General features: G+C 31.4%; 1 protein-coding gene across 1 annotated transcript in view; it reads left to right on the top strand.

The window, feature by feature from the left end:
* The window catches only part of LOC113392977 (lachesin-like), a 39,024-nt gene extending 19,928 nt beyond the window's left edge, over nucleotides 1-19,096 (top strand). Inside the window, exons 2-10 of the mRNA XM_026629629.2 lie at nucleotides 9,811-9,914; nucleotides 10,917-11,124; nucleotides 11,407-11,562; nucleotides 12,380-12,508; nucleotides 14,965-15,102; nucleotides 15,485-15,634; nucleotides 15,837-15,905; nucleotides 16,696-16,779; nucleotides 18,388-19,096. Of these exons, the coding sequence (XP_026485414.1) occupies nucleotides 9,811-9,914; nucleotides 10,917-11,124; nucleotides 11,407-11,562; nucleotides 12,380-12,508; nucleotides 14,965-15,102; nucleotides 15,485-15,634; nucleotides 15,837-15,905; nucleotides 16,696-16,779; nucleotides 18,388-18,470 (1,121 nt within the window). The 3' untranslated portion in view covers nucleotides 18,471-19,096. The remainder of the gene's footprint in view (nucleotides 1-9,810; nucleotides 9,915-10,916; nucleotides 11,125-11,406; nucleotides 11,563-12,379; nucleotides 12,509-14,964; nucleotides 15,103-15,484; nucleotides 15,635-15,836; nucleotides 15,906-16,695; nucleotides 16,780-18,387) is intronic.
* The last annotated feature ends 2,318 nt before the right edge of the window (nucleotides 19,097-21,414 follow it).

The following is a 21,414-nucleotide window of genomic DNA, read 5'->3' as shown; positions in this document are numbered from 1 at the left end:
GACTTCAGAATCCACGGTATATTGGATACCATATATATATACCTGTGAATCTTGAAGTCCTCAGTTCAACTCCCAGATCATATGAATCAAAAGGCGAATACCACACATAAGCAAGTTACAACGTCGATGTGGCACATTGCGACAACGTGTCGCGTAAATCAAAGATGTAACAATTTAGGTCACGATATCGTTAAATTGCACTGTACGACGTAAATATATGCTTATAACTGCGTTCCATATTACTCCTATATTTTGGACAACACGTAAGCCTTTGGTTCTGCATCTGATCTTTTTCCGGTCATCTCAGATTTTCGTTCCATAAGATTAAGAGAGTGAGGAAATAGATAATGCCGAGAGATTAGGAAGATCAGTAAAAGATCACGAATTCTGAAGTCCCTGGAGCAATAGAGTCGTGGCACCTAATTATATTTTGGTTTTAGAAACCTCTCTTGTGGAGGGCCCGGAACTATAACTCCGCAACCTTAACCTCACCTTAATATGATCCTAATAGACAGCACAAGTTTGTGCATAGGCAACAATGAACGGTGCTGGTAGCCATTTTATTACAAAAGCCGCAGTGACCAAACTCTGTCATATGGATCATCATCACAGTTGGATTTTTAAAAAATATTTTAAAACTTTATTATTTCTGTAAACAGTTGATATAAAACATAGGTTTTTCCGTATATAATTTGGAATCCAATTTGCCGTTTGGATCCGTTGATAGTTAATTAGTAAATAATAAGCAATTATTCGAAAAGTTATCACGCCAATGACTACTGTTTTCAATTTAAACTGAATATATTTAATAGAAAAGTTTGTTCGTTTACATTATTAATTTATATTAAATTTAAATTTCATAATTGTTTTCAATTATTATAGATGAATATAATGTATATTATAATATTAAGAGTCAAATATGCTTAGTGATTTATGTTATTCGATTTAACGTCATTTATTTATTTTTGATAATATTTGATTAGACAATTGATTTTTTGTCTTAATTTAATTAAAGTATTTAAGATCAATTAAAACAATAATTTGATAGGTCATGCAGTTATTATAATATTATATTGACAATAATTTGATATGTCAATACATATCATATAATTGTCGATATAATAATAACAGCGTATTATAATAATAATTGTGTATTAAAATAATAGTACTATATAAACATAATAACATTGTGGCCTTTTAATTATTTTATTAAATAAGCTGTATGCTTATATAAGTCCTATACTTATTACCAAAAATCTGTCACGTTTCAAGACTTACTGTTCCCATCACTCCATCCTCGTTAAATAGGTTACGTCCCGTACATTATTTTCATATTCTCTCAAATTCCATATTTGTATGCCTATGTCCAAGTTCAAAAGATTTATAAATCTTTCTTACATAGATTTCATGCATCGGTAACATTTTGGGTGGCGTTCGCTTCTAAAATGCTCGGTAGGATTTTTTTTCCATGACTACGTTGAAATAATGAGCTACACCTTAAAATATTTCGAAAATATAAACAAAAATTACCTATTTATAATATTCGTACAAAGTAATATAAAGAACGAGCAAGAAATTCACTAGTTACCTAAAAACTTACCTTATAACACAATAATTACGACATTATAGCAGTTTAGCTTACGAATAAAATACGTAGGAATATAATATATACATATATTACACACATTAGATACAATATAAGAGATCCAGTGTCAGAACATTAATTATATTCTAGACGAGATGTCGCAGGAAAATATAATAATGAGACATGCATATTTCACCAGAAATTAGGCTATATTAATACTTAGTCTACACTCATCTATTTATTCTTAAAAGAAATTTTGAAACGTTATTAGATAAGTTTATATTTTTAATTAAAACTAATGGAAGAATATGTTATACTGCACAAAAATCAACACAACATAAGTTAATATTATACTTTAAATATTTTTAATTTTTATGATGATCCAACTTGTGGAGCACGAGGTTCTCAACGACAACGATGCGTTCAAATTAAGGGTGCATTTATCAAACTATAAAGTGTTTCGTTATTCTTTGTTATTCATTTCATGCTCAGCGGTGCGGAAGACATGATGAGAAATCTTGTATATGTCTGCAGAAAACTGGAAAATGTACATATACGTCGATCCATACTGGAATAGGGTTAACGGAGTAATATACATTTAATCTTAAATAAGATTTACTTTAGATTTAAAAATATTTCTCGACAGTAACATAAATTAAAGATATAAAACATGTCATATTCCAGAATAACCAACATAAAGATATGTAATATTAAATTTTCATATAAAAACTGACACTATCCTAGAAAATCTTAAAACAAAGCAGACCCTCTCTTAAACTTTTCTCGAGATCATATATTATGCATGTTGCTTAGTTGACATTTTTGTTGCCGTGCTGAAAACATTATATTCACCGAGTTTGCAACTAATTTTTATAACTTCCAAGCGAAGTTCGATATTTTTTAAAGAAATCGCAATGTAGATAAAGCTTCCTTATTTGCATTGCTCGGTCTTTTCGTCTTTGAGAATATTTCGAAACAAGTTTTCTTCCTTAAAGTTAACGGCAGTTTGCATCGTAAGTCAGCTTCAACGCCACTACGCTCACCAAAGTCACGAAATGCAGTTTCACAAATTATTTTCAATGACCCAACTAATTTACAAAATGTATGTATAGTTTTAAAATTAGAACCATAAATTATATTTCTTTTGAGTCGCTGTTATGAATATAATTTCAAAATATTCATAGCAAGGAATTATATAAGGCGATTTTTGTCCTTAAAATATTTGAGATGAAAATACAAAATCCGTCTCCAGAACAAAGAAACTAGTATTTTTACTGTTAATAATAAAAAAGGAGAAATGTGCAATCGCATGATTATGCTAAAATGCTGCTTTATTGCCAAAATAAATGCTTTGGTTTTACGTACAGTAAAAACTTTATAAGAATTGCCTGGAGATTATAACAATAACCAATAGGTATGAAAAAAAGTCGCAGAGCCCGGCACGGCCCGACACGAGCCGCGTTCTATTGTGCCATATATTTCGTATGTGTGCAACGTTTGGTCATATTTCTGACGTCTATGCCGATGCCGGCACCGGTAGCATTTCACGCGACGCTCTCTGATTTTTCGATGTGCGGTTTCCGCTATACAATAGCATTTTATTAACGATATAACAAGAATGCAACATTGTGTTGGATATTACTACGATGTGAATGCTATAAGTGAATCTCACAACGTCACCGTTCTCTCCGTAACGTAATTCACCCTGGCGAGGCACGCGCGTTCCAATTTGACGATATGAGCCGGAAACCATTGCCAGGCACTAGCGTTCACGGTGTACACAGCGCTTTAAAGTTTTACTACTCGTTTACAATACGAGTGTTGACCTCGATGTTTTTCTTTTTTGCTGTTGTTGAAAAAACCTTTACTGACGATAGCTCTTCTATAGGTACACACTTCTCCCGTAGCGCAAAAAATAAAATGAATTTACAAAAAATTTAACTGCAACTGCAGACAGTTCTATCGGAATAGATATATGATTTATAAGTGAAAACTAGACTATCTAGGTTGTCTAAATGTAAAACTTCATGATATTTTAATAAACAAATAACATAATATAAAGTCTTTTACAAGTAAGTCAGTTCTCGAAGTAAATTAATTATTCAAAGTAATGCGACGTTTAACGCTAGTCTTCTCGTGTAAACAAATTACAGCAAGCACTGGATTCGAGATAAGTCGAAGCGAATGCATGTTATCTAACAGTTGACATTTGTAGATTCGAATCGTATCGTGTCATGTAGGCATAGGTGTGCTGGGGGATATTTATGCATCTGATTGGTGTCGCCTACGAGGTGGCACCACCTCGCCACGCGCCACGCGCCTCTGTCGCGATGTCTCTGATTTATAACTGTAATATAACGCTGAGCTGTCATGCAGAGTATTTTTATAAGCCGACGAGCCGGGAGACGACTCCGCTTCAATATTTTCGTTTGTGACTTTTGCCCGGAAGATTGTGTTATTTTGTTTCTCATTTAAAAATATACGTAAAAAGGTCGAACATATTTTGCTTTGCTTAAGATTTTTACTGATTTAAAGAATATTATTTGTATTCAATGGCTAATATAGAGAAAGAGTATTTGGTTTTTAATTGCTCGAACTTGGGAAATTGACAAGCTTTACGTACTGTTAACAGTAATTTAAATTACTTTTAACAGTATGTTAATTTCCCACTGCTAGTATAAGTCTTCAATTCCTTTCGGGGGAATTAGACTGATATTGGATTGGAGCATATTCATTCACTTGGCGGACTTTCATGCAGATTCACGATTATTTTCTTTACCGGTACACTTCATAACAATTATAAACACAAATTAAGCACATAAAAAGGTGCCCGGTTTGAACACGCAATGTTTGGTTAAAAGTCACGTGTTCTAACCATTGTGTTATATATTAATGTTACTTTGATTAAGTTTGTATCAGAGATGAGGGAAAAAATATATTTATAATAATTTTACTTAAATGGAGTAGCTAATTGCAATTTAAAGCTATTAGTTACCTAACCTCATCATCATCATCCTGCCCTGTCCCAATTTTATTTGGGGTCGGCGCAGCATGTCTTCTTCTTCCATACATCTCTGTCTGACGTCATCTCACAAGTAACATCCTTTCCAGCCATATCGTCTTTCACACAATCCATCCATCGTATCTTTGGTCGTCCCTTTGGCGTATTACCTAATCTAATACTAAATAATAGCTTACAAGTAAATTAAAATGAATATCTTATTATTTTTTCTTTTACAATTTCTATATTATAATATCTAAAACCGGTATAATATTATCAATATCCAGATCCGAAATGACATATCCATAACAACCCTAGTTTGTATAATGATTATTGTTGATATTTGCGTTAAGGCTGCTTGCATAGTTCCATAGGTAGGTAGTGTACAATAGGTGGCGAAAGCGTAGTAACGAATAATTGTTTACAACAAACTTTAAATAATTGGCCGACCGACATGCCTTGCAATTAAAATAATTCCATTGAATTTCGATGGTATCAAAAATCTCAGGTCGGAGAGATTTTTATATTCGATTATTGATTCGACTTGTATCTGTTAGTATTTTTATAAAAACATTTTTATCAACCATGATTTACAAAATTAAACAATCCTTCACTTAGATATGTATATAGAAAAATAAAATTGTATTCAATGTACATAATATATGACTAATAGAGCAACAGTGATAAAAATAAAATAAAAAAACGTATAATTTAATTAAATAGTAAAATTTTACTTGGTGGTAAAGCTTTGTGCAAGCCCGTCTGGGTAGGTACCACCCACTCATCAGATATTCTACCGCCAAATAACAGTACTCTGTATTGTTGTGTTCCGGTTAGAAGTGTGAGTGAGCCAGTGTAATCACAGGCACAAGGGACATAACATCTTAGTTCCCAAGGTTGGTGGCGCATAGGTGATGTAAGGAATGGTTAATATTTCTTACAGCGCCTTTGTCTATGGGCGGTGGTGACCACTTACCATCAGGTGGCCCATATGGTCGTCCGCCTACCAATGCCATAAAAAAAAGTATTAAAATAAGTATTAAATAATAAAAAATGTTTATATTTAATATGTTTATAATTAATTTGATTATGTTTCATACTGATGCATTTGATTATAATTGACTTAAAACGATCTTAAAATCATATTTCCCAAGTACTAATACACAATTCATACATACTATTCCCCTATATTGATTAATGTGTATATTAAATTCAACAAAGTACGAGTAAATTAAGCAAACAATCTCGGCGGTTTAGTATAATACATAATATTATGTACATTGTTTGAAACAATACACAAGTGTAAACACTAATTATCTACGTGTTAATGTTTACAAATTTCACCAAAGCCTGATCATGTTTGTACACAACTAAGACTGAAGTTTCTTATACGTCGAACGTGATTATTGCAGCGATTATATAGAAGAAGTCAAACACAGATTCAAATAAAATTTTATTATAACATAAAATAAACAAATATTTTTTTAACAGTTACTTTAAGACCATTGTAGTGCATATCGTTTAATAACAGAAAATTATCGCTGAAATGTTACCACATTAAATAAATAAAAATATACCTACACTTAACCAAGTATAAGCAAAACAATAAGTAATAAATTTTGCAACAATTATAGGAGCTACGATCTATCCATATAAAATGTCAAAATACATATAGAAATGTTATTGTTAAAAATATTTAATAAGCTTTTATACATGTATACATATTGAAGTGAATTAATATATTTTAGTATTAATAATAAAATATTGGCAAATATTATTTAAATCGGCAACACTAAAAATTCTAGATACTTATAAAAGACTTCATTTAATTAACATGAAATCTGATACTTTCAAATTGGCTTTCTACGCGATATCACAAATGAGTTATTAAAGCTCACGGCGTAATTAGACGCTAACCGCTAATTGTGTTTCATGTTTATACACGACTTCAATCCTCACAATTTCATCGAATAGGACATCGCATTTCAACGCCCTGACGCCGTTCCTAACCATTTACAAGGCCGATAGCGATTCCCGTGTAATTGCTCGATAGATGTTTCGAATAATACGTACCTATAGACATTCAAGTGAATCTTGTTGCATTTTGCATAAAATCGATACTCATGAATGTACCCACGCTGAAGCCGCGGTGGTGCTGCATGAGACTCGCCAGATCGCATTTACTGAAATCGGTTTTATTTTTAGAACACTATTCTCGAATGGAAAACAGATAATTCAATTTTCAAACGCATAACTGTTGCATAGTTATAAGCTTATGGTGATTGCATATCGAATAATATTGTTTTTCATGCGCTAGATGTTTTTGTTAAAACAAATCCAATGTCATATTGGAATGAACTTTTCATAACTATAATCATAAATATAGCACACAAAACTGAGCGCATTAAAATGAACTGACATTAAACAGGACGTTATATTTGTAACATGTCAGAGCGAATTTAAGGTTAACATGAATAATTATATATTAAATAGCAATAAAGCGGACAGAATTTAATGGGGTAATGGGGCTTTGGCGCGTTTTTCAATTAGGACGAAGGGTAGTTAATTTGGGGTAAAAGAGGTAAGTAAAGCGAATGTGAATTTTCAGAGCAACGGAACGTGGGACGGAGAATCTAATTTACTGGGGTGGACAACGTGGACTTTTGTCACAGCGCACTGTTCCAATTAGGTAAATACGGATACCGAGAAAGGCCGGTCCATCACTTGCATTCGCAAACACTCACCAACCTGATCTATTCACGGTTCATAATCATGTTATTTCAAGTGCCAACGTAATGTCCCTTATTAGAGTTGAATATATTAACAGTATCATAATTAATTTATTTTTGAAACAGAACGATAAGGTTAACGATAAAGTACGTACATTTTATTTAACAATGTTACTTTTTACTATTTTCATCATCGGTCTAGTAGATTTGCAATATTCTTTAGTTTAAACATTAGACTTAATGAAACAGCACAATTAGCAAAATATTGTCTCAATAAAAATATTTATAAACTCGATTTAGTTATTATATTGTACTTACTTCTGTCGAAGAAAACTAGCTAAATGTAATAAAAAAACATGACTATTAATCATTGAATAATAGTCTGAATAAATAGAAACGGTATCATTTTTAATTTAAGTCAATATATTATTAAATGTAACTCGATTCTATTTTGACACAGATCACAGTTGCTTCATATTAATTGCATTTTACATAGGAAAGTAGGTGGTAATTGCATTCTCGTCAAACAACCTACTGTAGCAAATACGCACCGTTGCAGAGATTGTCTACGCGTGTGAGTTTCACCTTAATTGTTTTTGTACAGCAATCAATTAATTTTTAATCTTATTATGTAACCGTTAAAGTTTATTTTTGTAAAATTGACGATCTAAAAAAATCAACCATCTGCTACTTATTATATCATAATACCATAATTTATTAAAGTCACATGAAAATGAAATATTTTCTCAATTCAATTACGCTGAGAGATTTTATCACTTATTTAAGTAAGTCTCGTACTGAGCCATCTATCATGCGCTGGATATTAGAAACAACATTTTCCGATTGTTTATATGTGCTCGGAGCTCTTCTTTCATTAGAGAGGAAGACGTCGTGCAGAGAAGGCTGTACTCTGTACAGCCAAGATTGATGGGCTCTGGATGGATTTGTTCTATTCGCGTTCACTCATCAATCATTCGCGGATATTTTTCCGTGTCTCAGGTTGTTTAGCCTAAATAGATTGTTGCAGGCTTTGAGCATCGCTCATATCGACATGTGTATCACATTAACTTTGACGTTTACTCAATTATAAAAGTATAAGGGACGCACCATTTAACTGATGTGTCTAGATTGATCCTTTTTTTATTGATTCCATTATAACCTACAAATGATGGTTTAACGAAATTCTGCCACATGTGTATTCCACCAACCCGCATTGGAGCAGCGTGGTGGAATATGCTAGGATATGAGGCCTAGCCCAGCAGTGGGAAATTTACAGTCTGTTAATGTAATGTAATGATAGTTTAACATTCATTATCGAAATTATAAGTAACAAAATAATCTCAAAATTAATTAAAAATAAATATTAATGTCATATCAATTCATATCAATTACACATAAATTAATCGTTCCATAAAAGTAAGTTATTTTAAAATGAATACCATTAAATAAATTTATGATTGTAATCGCTTTTTGTATAGATAATATTGTAATATTGCAATTGTGCTACAATGCTAAAGCATATTTTCATATTATCTTCTTGAAACATTTGTGATTATTTTTCATGGGAGCTGGAGTGGGATCGATGTCGGTCGATAGGCATGCTTTATGAGGCTACCGTTTCAATTGGTTTCAAACCTAGAATATGACCTACATTAACTTGAATTGTTTGTTACATAGAAGATGAGACCAACATTAATTCCTTTAAAAAATATACACATTATTAGTATGAAGTATAAAAAATGAGAACAAAAATAATATAAGCCTGTATTTTATATTGCTTAAATCAAGTTTACGGTTGAAACATAAAAAATGTGTGAAATGCGACTCAAATACAACACATTTTCATATTAACAAGGTTCATGTGCCTTCAAAGAAAAGATCTGAATAAATAACTAAGTATTTGTACAGGGCATTGTAGTCGACAATAGGCAACGTAAACTTTAAAAACGCTGAACTCGATGTAAGGGGCACACAGCATACAGAACTTGGCAGTGCTCTAGAAACCAGATAGAAACCTAGTTTGCTATTTTGAGTTAAATTATTAAATTACCTACGTAGTACAGCGCCGTTCCTGAGTAACACTGTGCAACGATTATATGTAGTGCACTCTTTGTGATATATAATATATGTTATGATGAAGGTATTTAACTAACCTCGTTTAACTAAATTTATATTTGGACTTGGATCCATTTGCTTATACACCTATATATATTTGAATTTCACAACTGCGCATTGTTAACAGCTGCAATCATTTTTTTTTTATCTGAAAAAACGCAGTTATACAAAAGCATTTACAAAACAACGTTATTTTTAAATACATAAAGCAATCACAATTTCATTTTGCTATTGGAAATCGGAATTGAATACAATTTTGGAAATAGAATATTTTTTATAAAATAATTCACTTTGACTTTTATCTCTGAGATTTGAAAGCAACAAATAACGGCTAAAGTAAACACATCACAATTGAATATTTTATTACTGACTTGTTGCAGAATCGTTGTTCCCTCGCTTCGTGGAACCGGTGCCCAACGTTACGGTGACTGTCGGAAGGGACGCCCTTCTCGCGTGCGTCGTCGAGGATCTTAGAGGATACAAGGTATCGTCAACCAATTTAATTTACGATTTTAATAAGGCCAAAGAATAACGTCATTATTCTGAATACTTTCGCCTTATTAATTTCAATTGGTAATAGACTTAATAAAGCGTTTAAATGATTTGCTTAAATATTAGTCGTTTACGGATGCACCTTTATCTATAAACGTTAGGGGGTGGGACTTAAATAATAATGTCTCTTTATTTCTGTGAAATCAATGATGATAGAAAAGAGAGACATCTAAGTTTTACTAAACACTTGTAAAGCAACGTTTATGAATATGATTCGTTTTTGCCTTAAATTAGTCTATATTTATAATTAAAATATGTTACTGGCTACACTATGAATTCATACTGTTTCTATAAATATAGCCGTGCATATTTACAGAAATTCTATACAACTTCATTCGAGCGGCGCAGGAAGTAAAGTTTTAACAAGCCAACTTAATATCACTTTGCTCAGAATACACGATTCGCCAGTTATTAATCATGCAGGACGGCTAGTTAGTGAAATTGGAGTGGCATGTAGTGTGCTCAGATTTAAGTGGGATGAGGCGAATACACCAGAGCTGAGTTTTAGAAGACGATTTAATATTCTTTGACGAGTAAACAAGTCCACGCTCGCGCACTGCTCTGTAGCATTGTGGTCTGGAACAAAGAGATTATTGAATTACCTCATTGTGTGTTCTGAATCGCGAATAATAGTGTAGAATATAAAATGACTTTTATGAATTTTTGTTCCAAAACTAAGCTGAAATAAACTAGCACGTATTTGCTAGTTCATCTCAGATTGGATTTTGAAATAGATTGAAAAATATCAAGTAAAATATTTGCTTGTGAACTACGCTCACTATTGGGCCTAGGTCACCTCTCAGTTTGAGTAGAAGACTTAGAACGCGCTTAATATGCGTTTAAACTAGCATAACTTTTGGTCAAGACGCTATATCAAAAACTGTGTACATTTTAAGGAAATATAACAATATTATTATTATATGTTTTTACGTAGGTCGCATGGGTACGTGTAGACACTCAAACCATTCTGAGCATCCATCACAATATAATAACCCAGAATCCACGCATCAGTCTGTCGTACAACGACCACCGCTCGTGGTATCTACACATCAAGAATGTACAAGAGGTAGATCGCGGCTGGTACATGTGTCAAGTCAACACCGATCCTATGCGCTCAAGGAAAGGTTACCTACAAGTCGTTGGTTCGTATAAAATACAAATAAGTCTTAAAATTATTTGTACACTCACTATATAGTTGAAGCAAATTTTATAAATGGTAAGGTATTTGCGTAAGTCAAGTGCTTTATTGCGTTGTAAGTCTTTAAATTTCATTTTAGACCTTGAGTTCTCCTTACTTTTTTACTAGCCACAGAAAACTACTTTTTACTGCCTCATAAAATAAGCTCATAGTTAATGTGTTTCTTCATTTAATTTTTTCCTATAACATATACATTTTGGGTATTTATACGATATACTATTTTTAGTACCGCCCATGATTATCGACAATATGACTTCTACGGATATGGTTGTCCGGGAAGGAACAAATGTTACCATGGTTTGTAGAGCCACAGGCTACCCTGAGCCATATGTCATGTGGAGACGTGAGGATGGTCAGGAGTTTAATTGCAATGGTGAATCAGGTAATGGAAATAAAATTTAGCTTTTTTAAATTTAATATACTATATTATAAAAATAAAATAGGAAACATCATAAGAAATTATGTGAAATACCTACCAACGAAAATATCACAAAACATCCTTAAATCATTATGTTGACAAATTTACGAAATAAAACAGAAGAAAAATAAAAGACCGATAAAACACAAGCTCGAAAATCACGTAAAGAAGCGCACCACTTGAGAAGAGAGAGTCTAACCATGAATTTTCGATGAAATAAACGAAATACCTTAAAGGTCCTTTCGAATAATTCGAATTCCTGTAAGAAACGAGTCTGAAATTTCCTTGCGACTTTAGGTGAATGCCTGAATCCAATGGTTCGGGATATCGAGCGACCTTCCGGCGAAATGACAACTTGAACCAATTGTTTCGTACAATACAACCAAATTGTACAATCTTCGCATAGCCGAAATATTTACAAGATTGAAGCGGTGGAGTAGAACTTCGCTTGTAATATTATGTTGAACAATCTCATTACTTTAGATTTAAATTCGAATATATATTATGTCCATGCATTATCTAAACAACTATTTGTAATCAAAGAGTGATTAATTGTATTACGTAATTAATCTTGAAATATCAAAAAAATGTCTTATATTGTAGTACATAAATATATACAAAGATTTATTTTGATAATAATAAATAACATCAGTTTACGTGATAAATGTCAGCTGAAGGCACGCAAGCACACACTCAAACAATTACTCTCCTTAAACTTTGTTTCTTAATAGATTATTGTGGTCGGGGTTGTTAATATGATTAATTGAACAACATTTTTCAGTGAATGTAGTTGATGGAGAGAATCTAACTATATCGAAAGTATCAAGACTACACATGGGAGCATATCTTTGCATCGCTTCCAACGGCGTGCCGCCTTCGATCAGTAAACGAATCGTATTAATGGTACAGTGTAAGTAGATGTTATGTATGTGGTAACTCTTTTAATAGTTTTATCCTTTGCATAGTTAAAATTATATACGTTTATAAAACACCTCACGAGACTATACTGCTGACACCACAATCAGCAACATTCGTTCTATGTTATTTATTAAATATATAAAATTTGTCAAAATAAAATATTTAATTGGTATCAGGAACAAAAAGCTGTGAATTTGCATAAATATATTATATTTTGTTATGGAACTACATATAAAGACGCCCACTATTACAAAATAAACTTGCATGTTATTATTTAATTATTTTGCCAAATACATATGTATTTCCTTTATATGTATTGTACAGAACAATGAATTATTATTTATATGCTGGATGTCTGTAATATAAATTGATGCTATCAATCATACAAAAGACAATTAATTGCAGATTCCACTTAAATCTCACAGCTATCTACATATTTAATTTAATTTAAAAAGGGATGAAGGTTGTTATTTGTTTGTGTCAATAAGCATAATGAGTTTTCGATGTGTTTTGTCGTAAAAAAAATAGTAAATTTTTGATATAATACATAACTATATATGTACTCCAAAAACTTTATAAATCTATCCAATACTTTTTAACGCGAAGTACAATCGTACATTTTATCACACGGTATGTTTACGGTTTTTTCTTTAAGATATATATTTTAATGAAACCCAGAAACCAATAAAAACAAAACTCAATAGATTACAATTAAAGATAGATTATGTGATATATGATTATAAGATTTATGGAATACAAGTTCGAGCGCATGTACGTGCTACCGTTACCGAAAAGGACCAATGGGCATTCAGCAGCAACTTTTAAAAGTACGTTTTCTTTTTTAACGTTACATATTTTTCCGATACTGGAAAATATGATTGTAATTGCGTGGCTTCCTGAACTAACAAAGTCCTGTCCATTTTGTTTTATAAATCATTAAATGTTTTCTTAATTTAAAAATAAATGACATAATTGACAATTCACTTTTATTTATATCAATTTGATTTTTAAAGATTTCTTTAGTTCATGTTTTAAAATAATAATCCTCTTTTTATTTACCTTTCATTCATTTAAATACCTTAATACATATACTATTTATTTATTATAATTTATCATAACTTAGAACTGAAACACAATAACCAACAATGTTAATAATTTTAGGTATTTAACTTCGCCTAAATCAATTCATAAGCTAGCTGATACAGCTGATACAAGCGTATTATGTTTCATTTTGGTCTCTAATTAAGCTCCAATAATAGTTTATCACAATAGCGTATCATCGTGTCATGATCTCTCAAATTAAAATGACACTTGAAATCAAACACGAACTAAATAATGTTAAAATGGGATTTACAAAATGTTTCCTCTGTTTATTTAGTTAAATTAAACTTCTATATAATATGAATACTTTATTTTCTTAAATAAGGTATACATTAAAGTATACTTAACGTAAATGACCTTGAAAGTAAAATTACTTAATTCTATTTTGTAATTGTTGCTTGAATATTATTTTTTAATCGTCGGAACAAAATAGCCACTAGTTTTGACTTAGAATAGACCGAATAGATGGGATAAATACTCCAAATTATACAAATATCACGTTCCAGTAAAGTAACCGCCGGGCACATATCTCTCGCCCTGTTAACTCAGCCTCAAATTGTTCCGACGTAAGGACGCGAACGTTTTCACATCGTTTTCTTTTGACGGTGGTAAGTGTTCTAAAATATTATTTTTCTCAATGCGGGTGTCGTTAACGAGTATTTACGAGGACAAGGTACCTGACAGAGCCTTCCGCTGGAACCGAGGTAATTGCGGCCAATTAGAACATTATGCTGACGTGAATATGGCACGGCCGCTGTAATAGCTATCTGTTCTCCGCGCCCGCGTCGTCACCTCTGTCGCATCAACGGCCCGAAAGCCAATGAGGCGATTTCCTTACCCCTAATTCACATTCCGTATCTCAGCACATTCATAGCTCTACGTTTCTTATGAAATATACGTAAAATGTTCACGTAACTTTCACTCGATTAACCAATGAAACTTCCTTATGAATTCGTCGTATTCCATTATAACAACGAAGCTTTAATCTTACGGTAATGTGGCTATTTGCTATCATAAATTGGCAATGATCAAAGAAAATTTGGAATTTCATATGTTTGATTATAAATAATGCATAATATTACTCCATGTAAGTTAATATAATAAATAATAAAACAGCATGCAGTATTTTCTTTTTTAAATTTTTTTGATATCTTGTAAAATGACTATTCTAAAGTACATGGTAGAACCTACTTGGATAAAATACATTTTGAATGTAAATGAGTATTATTTACCTTGAACATCATTATAATTCGCCAATATATTTTAATGTTTTTAGTCCGATATCGTCATTTAATATATTTAAAACTATTAAATACATTTATATTGGAATGTAATGTTTGTGTGCAGTCCCGCCGATGTTATCGATCCCGAATCAGTTGGAGGCTGCATATGTAGGGCAGGACGTAACGCTGGAATGCCACACAGAGGCCTACCCATCCTCTATTAACTACTGGACCACGGACCGTGGAGATATGATCATATCTGGTTTGTATCTTATTAGAGGAAATGTCTTACTTTACTGTGATGAATTAATTTATATAAGAAACTTTTATTTTTTTTTACATTCAATTGAATTCTGCAGCATGAAAATTGTAATTTTAATTAAAATTAGTGTTATATTAAATTCTAATAACCCGCCGAGTTTCATTCGTCGGTTATTCTCAGGTCAGGGTATATCTTTTTTACAAACCAGCCGTAGTGTTTAATTTGATAATCAATAAGTAAGTGTAATGCTTCTTTATTAAATAAAAAAATATGATTAGATTGGTTTGATTCATAGGGGTCACAAGAGCATCCTTGTACATATATTTATATATTTAACTTTTCACAATTATATGATTTAATTAAAACCAAATTTATTTTACAGGTAACAAATATGTAACAGCATTAAACGACGATAGTTATAGTCGAAAAATGAAACTGACTATACGTAAAGTATCGTCCAGGGATTTCTCATCTTACCGTTGCGTAGCTAAGAATTCCCTCGGTGAGACGGATGGTCTTATTCGACTTGACGGTGAGCTACAGTTTTAACCGAGCAAGCACTTTAACTTACCTCGTTAATATATTATATATGCAAAACATACACTTCTTGAAATAAATTATTAAAATGATTTTTTTTTATATTTTAAAATACCGCAATATTTTAAATAATTATAATTATAGTATATTATTCAAAAGAGCCAATTCATTACTTTTGTTTGTTTCATTTCGCACAGAAATTCCAGCTCCATCAACAACAAGTACAACAATTAATTACGTCCCGACATTTCCTCAACGAAAAAAAGGTAAATATAACAAACAAATGTTAAAACCAATTGAATATAAACTAATTATTTTCACTCAAATAAGCAATAAGACATAGATAGGCGAATAATTAATATTTAAGCAGGTAGGAACTTCAATGAAACCCTTTCGAGTTCAGTGATTTCGGAATTAATTTTTCATGTTGATCCTCCCTTCTGCTTATTGGAAAATTTGGAAATTTAATATAGCCATGTAAACCAGGGTTAGGAGAGTAATACCAGTCAAAACTTGTGTGGCCCACGTGCCTTTTATACATTCATCGTCGGCCTGTAGCTGCCGATCGAGAAAGGTCGATGGTTGATTCTGTATTTATTGGTTTTGCCGCCGTAGCCCAATGCTTCCGTACAATTGGGTCGTTAGTAATATTATTGTGGGAAAAGCGATTTTGTTTGCTCTTTGACTTTCAATGTACATTTTTATTGTTACAGATTTGGGCTTTCCTCTATATTCTTTGCGAGATTATACGGTGTATTTAGAATTGAAAGGCGCTTTTGTTCCAATATTGTTTTCGAAAACTAGAACTAACCCTTGTCTCTTACCGTGTTTTAGTGCAATATCTTTGTATATTCTCAAATAAGCGTGCTCCATGTATTCGTATCGTAAAAATAATAACCAAATAAATCTGTCGGATATCATTAAAGACGTCAACGGGAAATCCTATCAACGCAACGTTGCAAAACAAAGAACCCTTAATAAATTAATCTAAGTCTCTATGATATTATAAGATAACATTTTTATAATATAAAATAATTGTATGTTTTTATTTATAAGGTAAACACAAGAACCGATGGCGAGATACTTCAGCAGAAAATAGAGTTATAGGAGATTATGAAGTTGAGGAATGGAAAGATATCGGTATGCATATGAATAAAATTATTAAATATTATTCCATATTTAAAATTGAATGTTGCTAAGATTTTAATTTATATATTTGTTATTATTATTTATTATTTTGTTCTTTTTATGGGTCATTGTGGACATGTACTGCCACAGATTCTACTATTGAAACCAACTTTGTATATAAGTTACATCTATTTCTAATTGTACATGTGAACTGTAAGGTATGAGTAGTAAAAGTTATTTAACCTGAAATTATTGTTGTCCTGTTAATTATAATTAATTCACTTTTATCTTAATTACGTTAATATATCTATTTTTAAAAGTTTTGTAATATGATATTCATTAGAGATCTAATAAGATATCAATACGTAAACTGTATTAAAAAACCTTTTAAATTCTTAATAAATAACAAAAAAATTGTATCCATTAGAAATATAATTTATTATAAATGATATAAGCAAGCTCCTATTACTCTCGCCGGTTATTGGCTTATACAAACTAGCTTTTTTTTATCTGTATTTGTGTATTGCTGTTGGCCCTACTGGCCTTTACAGCGTCACCGAACGTTGGGGCGAGTGCTAAGACTCTGCCTTAAGGTGAACCCTTTTGGACTCGAGAGTGACGTTCGTCCTGAGGGTGTCTCCTATGAGATCGCACCTCGGCTCAGAACGTAGTCAGTGGGGTGTGAATTTAAGCACTGAAATAATTTACTGACGTCACGGCCGCCTCCGTGACGTCGCTAATCTGTGTCCTCGTTTCCGCCGGCGGAAACAAACTAGCTTAGCTGTTTGCTTTTTATACCCTTTCCAAGGACACAACCGCAAAACTTACTGCTACTTACATTTCTGAAACTTATTCGTACTACATAATAACAATACACACATCTAATACTTTAAATAATTCTTAGAGAGCATGAATAAAAAATAAATTTATGAGTATTAGCAAGTCAAAATTCGGAACGACAATGATAATTATCTGAGTACTCATAAAGGATTAGGTTACCTTTTTTAATTGTATTCAAGTTTAGTAAGTATCATTATTTTTTTTCATATTTAAATATATTCACAAAATTTTAAATGATAACATTCTATTTGGCAGTAATGAATATTGTAATGTCGACACGAGGTAATAAATTATACCTCGCTAACGTTTATTGAATTGTAAATAGACCAAAATAAATACCATTATTTTAAAAATACTTGATATTACCAATTGTTAATCTTTTCAAATTAAATTTTATACCCAGAAAAGTTTACAGTTTTGTATAATTAGAGATCCGTTTTCGGATCTCAAACAGAAATAAAATTAAGGGCTTGTCTCGAAACATACAACGGGTTAAGATTACTTAAGGAATAAATTTATTTTAGTCGAACCTATTCTGTAAATATATAATGATGATAAATATTGAATACTTTACTAAAATATTTTGATAACGAATTTTTCCGCGTTTTTTCACACGCGTTACTCATACCTCGGTGACTGTCTAACCGAAAAAATAAATCTGACAGACTCTGACTGACTCTGATAATCGCACACAAACAAACAAGATCTTCACCCGAATAATATAGAGGATTGATAAATACGACAAAGCAGAAAAACTAATTAGTTCTTTTTATCCCACAGATTATGAATCAACTCAATCTTCTAGTTCTTCTAGGATTCATGGCTTCATTTACAGCACTTTTGCCGTGGCCCTTCTTAGCTGACACGTCGTTGAAAATTTCAAAGAACTCTTGTAGTGCCAATTGATTGTGAAGTGTCTATAAAACTAACTCCGTGAACAAAAAAAAGTATTTTTCATAGTTGTTATTCTGTAAATAATTATTATAAATGTGTGTAGCTGTTTCTGTTAAAAAATACTTCATAAAACATCGAATAAATATTTTTTCCCAAACAAGTTTCCATCTGTACTACTGAGCAAAGAAACTTACCCACACATACATATGTGGGTATCTAAGTGCGGTTTGTAATTTCAGGGCATAAGTGGAATGAATTTCCTAGACAAGAGCAATTATAACTTAAAACGATTTTCGACTAAGCAAAGTTATAGTATAATTTTAATTGAGATTATTTTACTGAAAGTTATTTATTCTGTAAGGTACTAGTTTACTTCTAGTTTTATATATTTCTTATTATGATTACAATGACTCGATTCTATTTAAAGTAGATGTTAATTGATTCGTATCTTTATAAAGACTGATAGATTTTACGGTAATTGTGCCATATCTGGTTATATATCGAAATTCCAATATGTGTACATATATAAGGTTGTTGTAAATATTAATTAAATGTATTGTTTACTTAATCTATAACTGAGAGTTGATATCAACGATGGAACTTAAATATAGGATGAAAACGATACTCCTTTATATGTTTCTCTTTTATAAAAAAAACTGAATTGTTGCAACGATGTTAATCCATTTAGAAAATACGTATGTTTTAATTTACCTACAAAACTTAAAAATGTGGGTACATTTGTGAATTTCGGTAATGAGTTTCAAGCATTTTCCTCAAAAAGAGAGAAGGCATAGTGGGACATTTTTAGGCTGTTACTTTGATTTAAAGTAAATGTTATAAATCAGAGCAGCCGAAATTACGACAAAAGATATTTATATATAGTAAAATCAATTGTAAAAGTTAAAAAAAATTCAAACCATAATTTTTAAATCAAAGTAATTTAACAAAAATTTTGATTATAATTTGAAATGCGAAACAAATGAGAGAATATACGGTATTTCATCAGATGAGAGTAATTATTGTTTAAGAAACAACGCATTTGTCTTTTATTTAAGAGTACCTATATTATAATGTTCTCAAGTTTAAGTGCATCACGCCAAAAATTACCTTTCTGTTCAAATAGTCTGTCAATAAGTTCTAGTGAACTTCATAATTTTAATAAATATTAAACTTTTATACTTTATTCACAATCGTTAACTTATAACCATTCCCTAGAGTCGCCTGTCAGTCACACACGTCACATAATGCTAAAAAATAAAATTCGCTTAGAATGAAACTGTTTGACTATAAAATGTATAAAAATTATTCATTCCGTTCTGCAAAAAAGACAATATGGCGTGCTTTGTAATATAAATTCCTAGTCTCAAATTATTGTAATAGTTAGTTGTGTACAGTCATTGTTGTACAAAACGTTTGAATGTCCAAACTAGAAAATAGAAAATCTATAATATATATCTTAAAACTAGCTTTTAATTAAACTATGAAGGGCTTTTGGACTAACGTGGAAATCTCTTTCAAGTGCAGTTGGAAATTTCTAGTATATATTACTGATTTAGTAAACAAAAATCTACGTTGATTCGATTGCTGTGCTTCTGATATAGAATGTTAACCGTAGTTTACAAAACATATTCCAATTATATTCCTTATTGTGTAAATCCTCATTAATGTTTTAATTTTAACAAAAATGTTTAAATTATTGTGTTTGTTTACATGAAAAATATCAATAAATGTTATATGTAGCAATTTATAGCTGTTTGTATGTAGATTACCTTCGCCGACAAATCCATCATCATTTTCCATAAATTATATCTCAAAAACCAAATCAACTTGTTAAATTTAAGTAATAGTCACCGTTAGATGTTTCTTTAAAGTTATGAAATAAACTTTTTGTAAAAAACATTTGTATTATTTATAAAATTCAATCTTTCTGACGCATAAAATATTCTTCTTATATTGTACTGAAAAATGTAAGCACGGTCATCTCATCTATTTTTATTTATTTATGTTGCGTTTCTTTTTTATCAAATCCAGTAAAAAGTGGAAGAAAACGAAACATTTAAAAATATTTTCTGCAAGCGAACTTATTTACATAAGAGCAATGACGAATACCCTCGAGGCATCTTATTACAGTACGCAAACACTATTCCCGCGACCTACTTACGATAATAGAAACTAACACTTTAAAACTTTCATTTCTTATCTGTCGCATCTCGATGATACCGAATGCAGTGTCGGCTTCCAGAAAATATGAGATCTCGAGCTGCAAAATTCTATTGTTTTCGAAATTATTGCACATTTATTCCTGGTGAAACTTGTTTTGCATAATAAAATAGCGGAGGTACCTGGCCGCTTAGCTACGCCGAAGCATTAATGCACTTACGCCAAGTCATGAAGTAACTGACGAGCCCGAATATAACTCTGCCAGTTTTAAATTTGGAAGAAGCATCGTCGAGTTTTATTCATAACTGAATGCGATGACAGCCGCTGCCCGAGGGACAGCCGCCTGTCGTGCCTCTACTCTTGCAACCAAGACTTTTTTTTTGCAACTTTTACCGACGTTTTGCTGCGCCCATGCCATGTTTGTTAGTTCTCGTATCAGGCCACTTTTTAGATAAACTCATATGAAAATTTTGTCAAGGACTCGTAAATACTGAAACGAGTTACAATTCTAAAATTAAAATTTAACATCACGAAAAACAGGCATGTTTATTGAAACGTTTTTAATGAGAGATACGAATAAATTTTATTGTAATATATATAAATGTGTGGGTATAAGTATGTGTATGTTTATAACTGAATATTTTAATATTATGTATTTTATTTCCATTCACACCTTAAGTTAAGTTTTTATTATCCTTATTTCTAACCGTATTACCTGATCAATCAAATTTATTTAAAAATATGTCATTTTAA

The sequence above is a fragment of the Vanessa tameamea genome, chromosome 12 (assembly GCF_037043105.1).
Source record: "Vanessa tameamea isolate UH-Manoa-2023 chromosome 12, ilVanTame1 primary haplotype, whole genome shotgun sequence".
Lineage (NCBI taxonomy): Eukaryota > Metazoa > Arthropoda > Insecta > Lepidoptera > Nymphalidae > Vanessa > Vanessa tameamea.
Note: the sequence above shows the minus strand (reverse complement) of the source record. Positions and strands in the feature narration are given on the sequence as shown.